Here is a 16,943-nt window from a genome sequence, read left to right on the forward strand (position 1 = left end):
GTAAGGTTCTTATTTCCGCATTGCGAATTACTATCCCACCTATCTTGGTGTCGTCTGCAAATCTGGCTATAGAATCTTCTATCCCTGTATCCGGGTATTTTATATAGATTGTAAGTAGCTGGGGTCCAAGGACTGAACCTTGTAGCACCCCACTAGTTACATCTTGCCATCCAGAAAAAGACCCATTTACCCAACTCTCTATCTTTTGCCCGTCTTCTATCCAAGCTAGTAAATTAACCCTAAACCCATGTGATCTAACCTTGTGATTTAACCTTCTGTGCGGTTCCTTATCAAATGCCTTCCAGAAGTCCAGGTATACCACATCTACAGGATCCACATTATCCACTTTACATCCTCGAAGAACTCCAGAAAATTAGTCACACATGATTTGCCCTCCATAAAACCATGCTGACTCATGGATCGCGCTTTGACTTTCTAAATGACCTGATATTACTTCCCTGATAATTGATTCTAACAATTTCCAAACAACAGACATTAAATTAACTGGTCTGTAATTTCCCATTTTCTGCCTCCCTCCCTTTTTGAATAACGGTGTTACGTTAGCGTTTTTCCAATCCACTAGAACCTTTCCCATGTCCAGGGAATTTGGGAATTTTGTAACCAATGGATCCACTATCTCCTCTGCCGCTTACTTCAACACTCTAGGATATAGGCCATCAGTCCCGAGGGACTTGTCTGCCCTCAATCCCAATACTTTGTTGAGTACCGTTTCTCAATTAATGTTGATTGTTCTATGTGCCTCCCTTTCTATCACCTCTGAGTGACCCGTTCCTATAGGAATGGTACTAGTGTCCTCCACCGTGAAAACTGAGGCAAAGTATTGACTTAGCATCTTTGCCGTTTCTGTGCTCCCCACTATTAACTCTCTGCTTTCATTTTCCAAGGGACCGACATTCACTTTAGCGCCTCCCTTCCCGTTAATGTATTTGTAGCCCATCCCTACGTGAGAAGGTGGTGAGCCGCTTTTTTGAACTGCTGCAGTCCATCTGGTGTAGGTACAGCCACAGTGCTTTTAGGGAGTGAGTTCCACGATTTTGATCCAGTGACAGCGAAGGAACGGCGATGCAGTTCCAATTCAGAATGGTGTGTGGCTTAGAGTGGTCGTAGTGATCCCATGCATCTGTCGCCCATGACCATCTAGGTGATAGAGGTCATGGGTTTGGAAAGTGCTACTGAAGGAGACTTGATGTGTTGCTGCAGTGCATCTTGTTTATGGTACTCACTGCTGCCACTATGCTGTGATGGAGTAGGGAATGTTTGAGGTGGTGGATTGGATGTTTTGATCTGGATGGCATCAAGCTTTTTGAGTTTTATTGGGGCTGCACCCATCCAGGCAGGTGGAGAGTATTCCATCGCACTCCTGAATTGTGCTTTGTAGATAATGGACAAGCATTGGGGAGGTAGGAGGTGAATTACCTGCTGTGGAATTCCCAGCCTCTGACCCCTTGAGTTGAGAAATTGGTTTCGTCAATTAAACAAAAGGCTCAACTTTCAAACAAAAATATTCACCCCTGCAATTTCCAGCCATGTAAATATACTGAAACTGGATACTTCTTCAAAAAAAACCGAGGTAGGAGAGGTACAGTGGTTAGCACTGCTGCCTCACGGTGCCGAGGACCCAGATTCGATCCTGGCACCGGCTCACTGTCCGTGTGGAGTTTGCACATTCCCCCCGTGTCTGCGTGGGGCTCACCCCCACAAACCCAAAGATGTTCAGTGTAGGTGGATTGGCCACGCTAAAGTTGCCCCTTATATTGGAAAAAAAACGAATTGGGTACTCTGAATTTTTTTTTTTTTAAACTGCTTTGGGAAAGACTGTAAACTAATTATAGATAGTGGATAGAGACCAAAGCTGCAATCCTCTTGTTGGCTCCTCCATTCTTACAAGTCAATGCTGAAAGTGTGCACTGTGATGCTGAAATATTGGATCAGCGTTAATTGAAGGGTGTAGGTGCAGCCTTGCTTTATGCAACAAGTATTTTCACCTATTTGAAACTTGCTTTTTTGAAGTACGATTTGGTTTCTGATTTTTATTTGTGTGACGAATATTCCCCTGATGGTGTTGACTTACATCTCTGGAATGTGAGGAAGTAATCACTGGCAACGTTTGACTTATGCAAGATACAAAGTGGTCCGCAACATGCCGTTAATTTGCTGCCTGATCACCATTCTTATCCAACATAGGTCTGGTTAAAAAATATAAATGGCATACACAAGGGCACCTGTTGACACATAAAGTTGTCCTCACCATTAGGTAATAAGTGGTTCTGCTGGAGGGAGTTGAGGGAGTGGTTTATTGCGAGGTTGTGCTGGCCAGAGAGGGGAGGATGACAAAGAGAGCCCAGTGTGGATGGGGCCGTGGGAGACTGCAGTTTCTCCTTATCCCAGGAGCCATCGCTGCTACCTAGGATAGGAAAGAGAACACATTGTGAGTGAGTTGGCCTTCATCAGCATTCTGTCCTTTGCCCTCCACCCCAATTTCCTTATTGACATCAGCTGCTGAACGCCCACCATCCTTCCCCAGGATTGAACAGAGGGAAGGCTCAGCAGCTTCTGCCACAGCCCCTACAACAGCAAGTTGAGCAATGTTTCCCCTCCATTCTCCCTTCCCCATAAGACGCAAAAACCTTTTTTGCAGAATATTCAGAATGACACCTTCCTGGACCACTGCAGATGTGATCAAACAGAAATGGACACCAGGGCATCTTGTACAGAATCAAATGTTTCTACCAGTAACGGGAACCAAAATTCTCATAGCATCAACTCTTATTCTTCACCATTTATGTGCAGACCAGCTCAAGTTCAGCTAGCTTTGGCACTGAGCCCGAAAAGAAATGTTGCCAATCGATCGCTACCCTGGCATTTTTTCACATTGGCAAGGTACGTTCCTGTCAACCAGGCATCCAAAGAGTGCTGAGTCCTTTACATGGTATGAGAGAGCCTGTGTGAATAGGTGATGTAACAAACTCGCTCCTTAACCAATCAGATTGTAGAATCATGAGTGAACAGCTCGGGGTCCGGTCAGTTCTTGGAGGCTTGGGGAGGGGTAGGTGGAGGAAAGCAGGGGTACACTATTGCATAGCTAGTGAGGGTGAGTCTCTGAGGCCTGTAATTGAAGCCCGAAGTGGAGTCGGGGGAATCGCAGGTGCCAGGCAGTAGGCATCGGAAGCTTTAGCCAGTGGGGGGAGGTTGGAGGGCCAGTGGGGGGAGGTTGGAGACCCAGCGGTGGTTGGGTGGGGGAGGGGGAGGAGGGGGGGGGGGTTGCGGGGAGAAGTTGGCAAGACTGAGGTGATGGATTTGGTGGTCTGTTGGCAGGGATCTGAGGCCTGGTGGCTGCAGATGGAGTCAGAAGACTTGTTGGTGGGGCGTGGGGGAAGGGGGCAGCATGATGGTGGAAGGAGCGATCTTGTGTGGTCAGAACCTGTTTATCGCTATCTCATTGATTTTACTGGGACAAATTTCTACACATAGAATTGCATAACATTTACAGCAAAAAAGTCCCCAGGACACTTGACCCACCTGCCCCATGCTGTTGCATATGCTCCCCATGAGCCTCCTACCACCTTACTTCAGCTAACTATCAGCATAACCTCCTACTCCTTTCTCCCTTATTTGTTTATCTTTCTTCTCTGTAAATGCAGCTATGATTTCATCCTTTGCCTTACAGTGAGTTCCATATTCCAACCATGCTCTGGGTAAAGAATGTGTGTGTATGTGATAACAGGGAGGTGACCCACTCTGCTGGTTTACCCCACAGGAAAAATATTTACCCTCTTTGTCACGTGCAGAGCCCCCTACCTGATCATCAAACAACTCAAGAGTTTACGCTCCTTGCCTTTGTTTACTTCCCTCCTTCTGCTGATGCTGGTGACTTTTTTTCGATTGAACAGCGGATGGTGGTGACACCTTGACTGAGAGTCGCATGAGCCTCACATTGTGAGGCGCAAGGCATAAGAAACACAACTGAACATGAGTAAGTGTGCACACGGGCACAACTGAACTACAGGGTTAACAAAATTGCTGGGAATGATAACCCATGGGACTCATAACTGCCCCCTAACCGATAATCCTAGTAACGTTATCAGGACTCATTTTCAACCAAAAACTATCATGTTTTTTAAAAAATCATCCACCACTGGCTGCTTAATCACCAAACATAGTTTAAAAAAGAAGCGATCTTGAGCCGCCACTCCTTCGACCGAAAATACGTGCGCTTGTTTTTTCTTTTGTGCCTGCCAAATGCACAATTTGGATAACTGTTGCCATTTATCCACTGCATTTACAGGACAATAAAATGCTGAGAGTTTCAGGAGGTAAATCACAGCATTCTTATTATCTTACTTATTTTGTAATTGTCGGTGATATCATTTTACTGATCCAAATGAGGTTGAGGAACGTATGTCCTACTTAACACTTTCATCACCTCAGCTAGCGCTGGCAGCGATTATATTGGCGTTCATAGGACACTTTTGCAGAGAATGAGCCACTGTAATTTTAACCTCGCCCATTTCTAGCTCCCAACTGGTTCTTTGGCAGCCTTTATGTTGAATTAGATACAGCATTAGTGCTGATGGCTCCTGATGTGCGCAGTATGCGACAACCGCAAGGTAAACCTGCTGATCTGGCTAAGGCTGGTGTTAGAAAGAGCTTTCTTGTTTTCTCCCCAGCAGGGTCCAGTTCGCTCGGTGCTAGCTACATTTTGGAAGCAGCCCTTGAGCAGGCATTCCGCCCCCTCATTAAGTACATAAGAGATTTAATATTTAAATCTGAACATCACCCCAGACCAATATGACACCAGAGAAATTTAAGTTTGTGGGACATTGCCCCCACCCAGTTGATTCCGCCCCCCCCACCCCACCCAATCCATCTTCTGCACAGAAAATGAGTCCAATTTCTCCCCTGATTTTCCGGAGTTTGCCTCCACTGAAGCAAAAACTTGGCCCTGCCATTTATTAATCAGCATTAACATTCCAGCAAGGTAGACACTTCATACAAAACGATGTGTATTTATGTCTTGAGAATACTAAATGTGCTAATTTCCAGTTTTGTTCAAGTCTACTGCCTAAATTGCATCTGTACAGCAGATCGGCTTAAATCCACATCAACAGTATATGTCTATTTTACTGGCTTTTTAATGAAACCAAATTGCCTACGAGTTCCAGCGACACAAAACCTATTAATTTAGATTTAATATGAATTAAGACTTAATACAGATAAAACCAGTCTGTATAAAGTATGTTGGGAGCCTTAATGAATATTAACTATGAACTGCTCTGTGATAACCTGCTTTAAAAATGAATAGGCTATAGATTAATTTAGAATAGAGATTATGCTCATTATTATACAGCATATCTAACATTCCAAGTTACAGACAGAAACCCATAAATTAACAATGATAGGGCTGGAACAGGTTGTAGAAAAACACAAACCTTTGCATGTTCGTAAGGCAGCGGCTCAATCCAGCACAAACTCGCCTCTTGTTTATGTGTTCTTAATTAAGTGGACATTTTAAGTGTAGACATTTTGGATCCTGCTCTGATGTCGGAAGTGAGGTGGAGCCGATCTTCTCCCTACTTGTCTACCGTGAGCCAACCTGGGGTGGGGGGTGGCTCTTTGCGTCCTAGGGTGGGTGCTCACATCGCTTACAACTGGAGCTTAGGTAGCATTTTTACATTACCGAAGACTTCCTGTCACCTTGCACCCATCCAGCCAGATGCAAGAATGCCAAATTTCAAAGGGGGGCAATCATTTACACCGCACGAGAAAATGGTGCTGATTGGTTAGCAAGTTGACTCTGACTGTTTGCGACGTTAGCATAGAGAATGCACCAGGGAACCATTATTCTCCCAGGTTTTCATTCAAAAAAGTGCAACCCCTGGACAGGTTCCTTTATCCTGCAAAGGACAGATCCCTCTTCATGAGTACATGTACCTTCTAGCAAGCATAAATGAGCCACATGATGAGCCCAACTGGTTATCATTCTCATAATTGTTGCTTCCTTCGAAATTTGGCATTCTTGTGTCTGTCCTGATAAGTGCAAGGCAAAAATCTTCAACAGTATGTCTCTTTTTTTAAGCGATATTCAAGTATGAACGTAGCACTTTTAACATCACAAATGTCCCAAGGCGAATCACAGCAATGTTATCGGGCAAAGTGTGGCACTTGAGTGAAAAAAGAGTCATTAGGACAGGTGAGCAAAGACTCGGTTAAGCCAATTGGACCTAAGGAGGGTCTGAAACAAGAGGGAGAAGTTATAAGGTGGAGAGGTTTAGGATGGAATTCCAGAGACTGGGGTCAAAGCAGTTGAAGGCATGGCAATTGCTGTATTGCGAGGCAGGCGACGAGGCTGTGTTTGATCACAACTAAGAAGAACTATATACACGGAACAGCACAACTACTACACATCTTGTTCCCATGACTCCCAGGCTAACTCTGACCAAACCTCAACAGTCAGATCACCTGATAGGCTAACGTCCATGTGCTCTGTCCCCATGGACTCAGGGCCCGTCACATAGCCTGCGAAGTATCGCGCCTTAAAGGGGCCAAGCTACCACATTCCTCTCCCCTTAAGTTCCCTTACAGATCCCCGAATTACAAAGACAGAAAAACACTTATTTACAGTCATATACAGACAAAGAGAGTTACGGTAAGGGAGCTCAAAACAAAGCTCATAAGTTAAGTCTATCTGGTGACTTCAGAACACTTGGCGGGTGTCTCAACTTGGCAACTGGATACAGCAAGGGCAGGCTATTCAGTAGAGTCCAAAGCAGGGGCAGGACTGACGATCTCTTCAACTGCTTCTGTGGTCCCTGATGAGTCACCTTGAGAAGGTCTCGGTTCCAACACCACCGACTCAGCAAGTGGGATACTGGTAGCTGAGATTGCTTCTACCCGCCCCTTTGCGGGGACGACAGTTTCTCTCCGTCTCAAATGATCAAAATGTTTTCTAGCTTCATGGCTCTGTAGGCCTGTGACATAGGCCCCGTCCTGGCAACCACTTTTCCAGGTAACCAATCCAGGCCTCCAAAAAAGGTTTTGCATGTAAACTAAACCTTCTGTTTAGAACGACCTGTCCTTCTTGGCTGTTTCGTGGTGGCCTTTCTGTGAGGCTTGCTTAGCCTCCACCCTCCCTGGCAAGTTTGCAAAAATGAGGTCAAGCCGGGTTGACCCCAGTCGTGGTACGTGAACGAGAATCGAGCGAGAGCAAGAAGTCCGCCAAATGAAGCGAATGTGACTGATTAGCTTGTTTTTTCATTGATGCTTTGAAAGTTTGGGCAGTGCTTTTGCCCAGCCCTTTTCATGGTAGGGGGCTGTCCTTACATGCTGGGTATCATTGGACGTAACAAAGAGTTGAAACTCTTCGGCTGTGAAGGCAGTACCATTATCTGAGGCAATCACCCACCTGCTCGTCTAACGTTCGCTCCTTCCCTCCCCATGGACTCAGGGCCTGTCACGTGGCCCACAAAGGGACCACGCTACCACAGACATGTTGGGGTAAAAGAAGTGCAAAGTAGAGGCCAGCCCCTTGTCCACTCCCACCCCCAGTTAAACATTCTGAGGATAGGAAGGGAGGACAAATGGCCAAACAGTTTCAATTCCAAATTCTAACACAGATTATGACAATTTCACCTGACAACAGGCCAGAATTTCCAAACTTTTTACTCAATGACAATTTTATAAAGTATATTTCTGCACTCTGGTTGATATCATTAAATATGTTGATGTGATCAGTGATAAATGTTGTTTTGCCAGGGTCTATGAACTGCTGTTAAATTTGGGCTCTGTGCAAGATCAAGGCCAACTACATAAAGACATCACAACAGCCTGTACCTTGCACTTGGGTGTTTCCCAACATACGTCCCCATGTGCGTTCTTTAAAAGAAAAAGCACCTGTAAATTTTTTGAGGCCTCCACATTGTTGTGGAATAGATCCATTCGAAACAAAGGCAGTGCAATGAAACCTTTCTGAGAGTTAAAATTAATCTCAAGGTTCAAGGATTATAAACTGCTTTCATGATTTTATTAAATGTGAAACCTGACCCCCCCCCTCCCACTCTCAAATAAATTATGGCTTCATTTCAACCGACTCACACCAGATATTCATTATCCGTCACGCATCTTAAAATACAGAAAGCTGAACCGCCCTTATTCACTGGATGCACACTTGGTTGGTTTGGAGTTGCTCCTTTGCTGCTTTCTAGTCTCAATGCCCTCACATTGACAAACAAAACTGCTACATCTGTAAAAACAGAAAGCTACAGTGGAGAGATCAAAAACGGAGTCAACCCATCTCACTGGCATTTTGAATTAAAATGTGTCAACGTACGCGCAACCGTACTTACTTTTCTATTCACTGGTATTAAAACACCAACATTATAGCACACAAAAGAAATGTTATTTTAGATGGAATCGACTTTCCTCTAAGCCTGCACAAGAACACAAGAACATAAGGAATAGGAGCAGGAGTGGACCGGATGGCCCATTGAGTCTGCTCCACCATTTAATATGATCATGACTGATCTTGGGTTTCAACTCCATATCCCCATGTTCCTCAATTCCCTGAGAGACCACAAATCTGTCCACCCCAGCCTTAAATGTATTTAATAATGGAGCAACCACAACTGTCTGGGGTAGCGAATTCCAAAACTTCACAGCCCTTTGAGTTCTGTAACCTCTCCTCACCTCAGCCCTAAATGATCGGTTCACTGAGACCATGGGCGCGATTCCCCGCCCCGCCGCGCCACATTTTTGCCCCGGAACGCCGGCGGGATTCTCCGTTACTCCGGCCGGTCCACGGGGTTTCCCATTGTGGGGCAGCCCCACGCCGTCGGGAAAACCCCCGGGCGCCGGCAAAACGGAGCATCCGGCCGGCGGAGAATCCCGCCTCAGGTTCCCATGTTTTAGATTGCCCGACCAGCGGAAACAATGGGCTGTGTTCTCCGGTCCCCCAGCCGAGTGCTTCTCGGTGGCGCGCTGTTCGCTGGCAGCAGGATTCTGTCTTCCCGCTTCTTCTCAGTGGGAGTTCCCATTGGAACCACCCCATGCTGCCAGGAAATCCACGGGCGGGGTTGCGCTGCTGGTGGGAGAAGGAAATCGCAACAGTCGTGTGGTGTTCTTCGTGTTGGTAAATTCAGGATGGCTGGCGTAGTGTTCACAAAGACCACAAAACAGCTTTAACTTAAACAAAGCTATACATTTATTGACACTACTAATTTGGATTCAACGTGTACTCCTAAAGAATACACAGTTGATTATTAACATTTAAACCACACTTATCTACAACTAATCTTTATACTGATATAAACTATGAACTGCTCTCACTCACCCAATCTGTACTTCTGACTCTCTCTAGCTAACTCCTGCACCCACTCTCGCACATCTAAAAGCAGCACTGCTTTATATACTTGTAACTGTAGCTCCCTCTAGTGGCTACTCAAGACACTTCATTAACCCTTGCAGTTCTTACAGTTATAATAATACTACAAGTCAGAGAACTCCGGCCAATATCTCAGCACTCACCCTTCAGAATTTTGAAGGTTTCATTGAGAACGTCTCTCATTCTTCTAAACTCCAGAGAATATAAGTCCGGTTGACTCAAGATGTGGTCTCACCAAAACCCTGTATAACTGTAGCAACAATTCTTTATCCTTGTGGGTTGCAATTCCAAATCAAAGGATTAATGAGGGAGACTGCTATGAAAATTAAATACTGGTTTCCATTATTAAAATCCTTCTTGAAGAGCCTACAATACAATCACACACACAGAGGCCTGCATTTTTCTGATGGTGGGGATCAGACCCCGCCATCTGGAGAGTCGACAGGGAACACAATCCCGCCAACTCCGACAAGCGTTAATTGGCAGGTGGCGTCTTCTGTCTTCACTTGGGGGGGGGATGGGAAGGTCCTGCCTTGGAGGTCAATCAGCAGGCTCTCCAGGCACAGCAATGCAGTGGCCGGAAAAGGTACTGCGGCAATGTGCCAGGAACAAAGTGCAGGGGGCCGGCGAGAACATAATTGGCAGGGTCCCAGGGAGGGGAGGCTGCCCAGTCAGAAAAACGCTTCTGATGGAGATGCCCCCCCCATCCCCACTATATCCTGTCCGAGGTGTAGGTTTGCTTATATTTCTCTTTCCCCCCCCCCGACCCTGATCTGTCGTTCACCAGCCAGCCTAAACATTGAGGACAGGTGGGAAATGTTGGGTCGCCACTTCGGACTTTAATTGGGACAGGGGTGGCTCAGCGCCCCTCCCCCCTTTGCCCCCCAAAACCCTGCCCACTCCACCATGAAATTATTTCTAATCAGGGGCAGGCGGGATCCCAGTGGGAATCCCATCCATGCGATTTCATGCTCCCCTACATACTCCCGACCCGCCTCTAAACCCACCAGGTGGGAGTGTATAATCCTGGGCAGGGTGTTTCATATCTGAGTCATTCTCCTGGTGAGGAACCATGTGCATCACAAGTGCATACTGAGAAATCACAGCCAGCAGTTTGACAATGGTGACGCAGTTGTTAGCGCTGCTGCCTAACAGCGCCGAGGTCCCAGGTTCGTCCCGGCTCTGGGTCACTGTCTGTGTGGAGTTTGCACATTCTCCCAGTGTTTGCTTGGGTTTCGCCCCCACAACCCAAAGATGTGCAGTGTAGGTGGATTGACATGCTAAATAGCCCCTTAATTGGAAAAAAAGAATTGGATACTCTAAATTTATAAAAACAAAGTTATAACCGACCACAGGTTAGACTACCCGGGAGCGTAATTTTGGAAAAATAAGTGTCGGGATTCTCCGACCCTGTGCCGGGTCAGAGAATCCCCGGGAGGAGGCGGGAATCCCACCCCGCCGGCCTGACGCCGGCTGCCCTATTCTCTGCCACCGTTTTTCGGGGGCTAGCAGGATTCCCACCACACCGGTTGGGGGCCGTTGACAACGGCACCCCCGGCGATTCTCCGAGCCCCGATGGGTCGCGTGGCCGTAAGGTGTTGGCCAGTCCCGCCGGCGTGAATTACGCATGGTGGGACTTAGCAGGTAAGTGTGCGGGGGTGGTCCTGGGAGGGGGCGGGGGGATCCGACCTCAGGGGGGGTGGGTGCCCCACGGTGGCCTGGCGCGGGCGGGCTGGTTCCATGGGGGGCCTTCTTTCCTCCATGCCGGACCCCCTTAGGGCTCCGCCATATTGCCCGGGGGCCAGCGTGGAGAAGGGAACCCCCGCGCATATGCGGAAATATGCCGACCGGTCTGCGCATGTGTGGAAATACGCCGGCCGGTCCGCGCATGCATGAGATCTCGCTGGCTGTTCAGCGTATTTGCGGCCTCACAATGGCCCTTCAACACCGGCTGGAGCAGTGCCAACCACTCCAGCGTCAACCTAGCCCCCGAGAAATTGGAGAATTCCTCACTTTCGGGGACTGTTGACGCCAGAGTGGTTGGCGCCAGATTTCCCGCCGGCGTGGGGTCATAGCCCCATTTTCGGAGAATCCCGCCCATGATATTTTACAGGGATGAGATAGTATTTTGTTTCAACCCCCTGGCTGTTGTTCAAGAGTGAACACTGTTCACATGCGCTTATATGTTTGCACAAAGCTCCACTCCCAGCAGCTGCTCTGTTTCAAATATCTCAAGACCTTTCAGAGCGAATGCCCACACTCCAATTACACTTAAGCACCGCTTACCTGTGAAGAGTCTTGTGAAGGTCCTCTCCAGTCAGACTGCACAGAATTCTAGACTGGTCCTCTCGGGATCTCCAATTACTTCCCAATCATGGTGCCACCCAAAATCTAACGTTTAATATAAACACAGCCTCACCATTAGAGTTGTTAAACAGAGGAAGTCCACGCACACCAGTGTGTTTTCCAGTCAGCTTCTGGGGCTATAGTGGGGCACGTCCATCAAGACCCCTGCTGACTTGGGCACACTCCCCTCCCCACCCTGGTGTTGTGTGGTGTTCGATCAATGCAGAAGCTGAAAATACTTTTAAAAATATGAACAAGATTTTGTTTTCATGCTCACACTGACTGGCTTCAGATCAACAATTAAATATTCGACCAACAAAGGGATAGATGGAAGGTCAGGCATTTGCTTGAGACTTGCTTATGCCATGTCTTGATGTTATTCCAGTGACATTGATGTTTCCCAAGTTTCGTGTTTGCACGTTTGTTTAAGTGTCAATCTTCATATACATCAGATGAACATTCAAAGTGTCTCTCACCGGGAAGCGAGGCCAGCTGTATCCTAAGAAGCTCTATTTATGCTGAATCTTCATTGTTCGAAAGAAAAGCACGAATCCTAATTTTATTTTCTGAATAAATAAATTAGTTTGGCCTTTATGAGCGATGAATTATTGATACCCCTGGAGTATATGCATTTGAATAATATATAAAAAGTAGCCACCAAACTTATTCATTAAATTGTAATTAATGTAGAATTTATATAATTACAAGGCATCACATATTTTAATTGGTTTCTTAAACGCAGACCCCCTTCCTTCACCCCCCACACTGTGATAGATTGTGATCTAAGAGGAGCTTTAAATAATCCTGCCATTTTTATTTACTCACTGCTATTAAAATAGTTTATTAAAAAATTGCAGGATTACATTTTAATTTGTTTAGCCCGGCTCTGAATGAATCTTTTGAGCTTCGAGGGAAACTGTCCAAAGTGCATTTGAAACCCATAGATCTGCCTTTTCAATGTGCTTTTACCTTTTTAACTGGGCACGTTGATTAAGACTGCTTTCTATAAAGTGCAACGCAAAGCAACACTTAAGACTTAATGTGCTTGGAAAAGATGTGTGACTAATTTGGTTTTCTAAGGGAGAATGTTACCAATGTTATGTAACCAAGGTGATAAATGGAGACGGTCTTAGCCTGACTGAACAGCTTCATATTTCCTTCAAAAATGCTAAATGGTGGAAGTTCAGCGTTTCGCTTTGTCAAATTTCTTGGGAATCGGATTTGTTGCCCACTGGCCAAACCCTTGAGTCACGTGGCATGTCTCATCTAGACTTGTGTTGGAAGACAATTTTTCTTTTTAACTCTTCGCCTCCAATTTTTTAAAATAATAATCTTTTATTGTCACAAGTAGGCTTACATTAACACTGCAATGAAGTTGCTGTGAAAAGCCGCTAGTCGCCACACTCCGGCGCCTGTTCGGGTAGATGGAGGGAGAATTCAGAATGTCCAATTTACCTAACAAGCACATCTTTCAGTATTTGTGGGAGGAAACCGGAGCAGCCGGAGGAAACCCACTAAGGCAGGGGGAGAACGTGCAGACTCCGCACAGACAGTGACCCAAGCCGGAAATCGAACCTGGGACCCTGGCGCTGTGAAGCCATAGTGCTAACCACTATGCTACCGTACTGCTCTGCGGGTGTTGAAAAATCCTTCCATAGATACAGGCTGAAGCTTGACACCTCTGCCGTCCAGTCAATCTTCTTGCGAAGAGGCAAAGTGCATTTTGGAAAACTGTTCCAACAATTTGAGGAGTTGCCAGTGAGCCTGATTTGGCATCCTCAGTTCTGCATATCACAGCAAGGGAGTTACTAGATAGTGACCAGGAGCATTAATCATGGCTCATACTTTTATTTTGAAATAGTGGGATTGGAGTCGTGTGTGGGCCAGACCAGGGAAGGATGGCAGATTTCCTTCCCGATAGGTCAGTCGTGAACCAGATGGGTTTTTCCAATAGTTGGTGATAGTTTCATGGTTACCATTCCTGAAAGTCTCTTCCAAATGTCTCTGCCTCATTGCCTCCCTCTCCTTCTAGACAAGACTTCAAACTTAGCTCTTTGACTGACTCACTTATCTTAATATCACCATAGGTGACTCTGTGTCATATACTGTTTGATTGAGTGACTGTGAAGCCACTTTGGGGCATATTAATATATTTAAGCTGCTATATAAATACTGGATCTTGACTGGAACCCCACTAGGTTTGCCAACCATGATTATGTATTCCTGGAAGTTTCAATACATGATTTGCCCCCACACTCTGGCTATGGTAGTCACCCACCACATCCATTATTGTGATGCACTGCCTGACTACACCAAACTGGAAAACAAAAAGACCCATTGCCCAATCGGATGAAGCTTGACTGCCAGCCAAAGAGCCTTATTTTTAATCAAATGTTTGATATTTTTGTAACTGGGAAAGAGATATGTTCAAAGAAACTGAAAGAGTGACTTTGATGCTCCGACGATTTTTCTCCAGGATTTCACACAGCAGTGTCCTGGAGACAGACCTTCAATTGTTGGGGACTCCAGGCCAATCCTAGAGGGTTGGCAACATTGGTCCCCCACAGGAGCCGTGGAAAGATGTAGGTGGGCTTAAATATTTGACGGGTCGGTGTCAGGACTGTTACCCAACACTTTCCTGCCTCCACTTGAAGTAAGTTCTGGGCAAGAAGCCCCATAACTACCGGAGTCCCTTTAATGAAGCTTAAGGGCCTCTTCCCACTGCTGCTGCAATCTTCCCAGTTCTACTGATAAAATTGTGTATGCCAGCTGGACAGGTGAGGAGGTGGAGTCCCTCAATATGTCCCTAAATGTGCACAGTTGATGGCCATGGACATGGGCCCAATGGGTGGCTGCTAACAGCCTCCCCCCTGCCCTACTGTCAACTCCTATGTCCCCCACTCCCCATGACACCCACCCTGTGAAAGCACCACTCTCCAAACAGCACTTACCCTTTTCCTGGGTTGCTCAGTGGTCCTGGGACTACAGGAAGCATTGTTCTGTCAGCAGACATGGCCTCCACCATGGCCACCCCAGTGCAAGAGCTGCTCGGCTTGATTGGCCAGAGGCTCTTAGTGGGTGAAAGGTCATCTTCCAGGGTCCTCAGTCTGGTGGAAGACCCACTGCTATCTACTTAATTGCCTGATGGCTAGAAGATATGGCGGGCAATCCTCCTCAGGAGGAATGGATGGCTCATTGTATTTTCAGGCAGCGAATAAGACACCCGCCGAGAATGGAAGACTCCATCCGTTGCTTTTGCAAGAACGTGTTACCCCTGCTCAGTCAATTAGTCTCTGACTACAGTAAACTTTGTGTCATTCAACCGGAATTTCTGATGTTTCCCGAATGCAACTCATCACTTTCCCAACCTGAATTCAGGAAGTACAAAGTTATCTGGAACCCATACTTGTACTCTGTATTATAATGTATTATAATTTATTTTATGTTTTAATGTACTCTTAAAGACAGGAAATTAAAATAATACTCTTCTCTATTTCCTAAGTATTTGCATATTAGTTCATGTGACAGGTATTGCACTGTATTCTATTGCTAAATGGAACTCTGTTAACCGACATTTTGATTACATGGCACCACCCATTTCCCATGCGTGCCAGGTAATAAAGCCTTAACTGTACTTAGTGTACAGAGTTACACTTGGAAGGTCATTAATTAGTAAGATCACAGATTAGTTGCAGCATATAAATTGAAAAGTGTTGGGTCTTAATCTGTGCTATATGTCCTGTTCTAAGTTGGGACTGTTATAATTGATCGCGTGGCTTGGAATTTAGGAGCTCCTGATCTCCATCCAGTGGAATCTTCAAGGATAGGTGCAAGGATGCAGATGTTGGGCGTTTTAATTCCTCATCTCTTCCCCTTTCTGAATCAATTGCTTATACACAGTTTCTAGCCTCATTCATGAAGATATCACTGCTTGGAACAAAGTCCAAGGATCCATACAGGGCAGCAGAATGCTATTTGTCCCATCGTGTCCATGCGCATGAAGGTACTGTGCTGGATTCTTCCAAAATGGGACTATGTCCCCACGCCGGAGAAAAACTCTAGCATTTCACTCCCGAGTTTCCGATAAAAAAGATCATCCAATTTAGTCACCTGCAGGGGGCCAGCAGGGACCCAGAGTGCTTCACGCAGCTTTAGCTGCGGATACAGGCCCCCGCAAGTCCGCTTTCGAATCCGCGCATGCACATGGCGGTGGCCTCCAGCGGCCGCGCCGAGCGCCATGGCGGACTCGGACCACGGAGGCAGCTGCAAAATATAGGCCCCCCCCCCCCCCCCCGATCGCCGCGCACCCGAAGATCCGACCAGCCCGATCTGTCCCCAGACGCCCCCCCCCCCCCTCCCCCGCTCCCGCCGGCGTGGCCGCGGACTGAGTCCGCAGCCGACAAGCGAGCTTCTCGAACGGCGATGGATGGTTAGAACCACGCCGTCGAGAACTCGGCCGGTTGGGAGCGATTTTGCCATGGGGCTGCGGGGAGTCCAGCCCCAGGTATCTCTAAACAAGTATTAGTTGCCTCATAAAAAGTACAAGGGGCACAACACCAGCTTAAGGTGGCTGCCCTGTGATGCCAGAAAATTATCCATGAACAACATGATATCAGGGATACTTCAAGTACTCTTCTTGCTCAGAATTTGTTGCCCAGATAATTGATGCAACAGGGATCAATTTCTCCTGCAATGCTTTCAGACTACGGAGGAGAGGCAATGGTTAGAAGGAACAAGAGTAATGGGCAGGATTACTAAGAACAGCAGAACCTATGGGAGCATGACTCTACCAGAAAATGGCAGAAGGCTGAACAGGTGATGAAAATATGAATCATAGAATATGTCAAAATGCTGGGTTCCAATGACTGGTGACCAAGGTCTTCGAACAAGAGTTTTGTTCAATGGCCTGAGCAGCTATATGTTCTTGTGCTCTGCAGACACTCCGTGAGGAACGCCCACTCTTCTGTCACGCGACCCTTTAGGTAGCTGCTTCATCAGGTCATCATGTGACAATTCGATCGACAGAATAAAAGCTCAACATCATGGAGAGAGGCCCTTCGACACATTGTACCTGCGCCAGTTCTTTCCGTCCAGATTAGCCCCGAATCATAACCCTGCAAATTAGTTCTCTTCCAGGTCATGTTTAATTGCTTTTAGATATTTCTGATGAAATCAGGGGCTGGATTCTCCGGTCAACAGC

The 16,943-nt window shown here is 46.6% G+C and overlaps 1 protein-coding gene across 5 annotated transcripts in view; it reads right to left on the minus strand.

Annotated features, from left to right (window-relative positions):
* dachc (dachshund c) overlaps positions 1-16,943 on the minus strand; it is a 665,620-nt gene that overhangs the window by 144,442 nt on the left and 504,235 nt on the right. For 4 of the 5 annotated variants that reach the window (XM_072476125.1, XM_072476123.1, XM_072476126.1 and 1 more), the window contains one exon: positions 2,270-2,425. The exons of the other annotated variant lie outside the window; for it this stretch is intronic. In XM_072476125.1, coding sequence (XP_072332226.1) covers positions 2,270-2,425 — 156 coding nt within the window. The remainder of the gene's footprint in view (positions 1-2,269; positions 2,426-16,943) is intronic. 5 annotated transcript variants of the gene reach the window in all.

Source organism: Scyliorhinus torazame, chromosome 15 (genome assembly GCF_047496885.1).
Source record: "Scyliorhinus torazame isolate Kashiwa2021f chromosome 15, sScyTor2.1, whole genome shotgun sequence".
Taxonomy (NCBI): domain Eukaryota; kingdom Metazoa; phylum Chordata; class Chondrichthyes; order Carcharhiniformes; family Scyliorhinidae; genus Scyliorhinus; species Scyliorhinus torazame.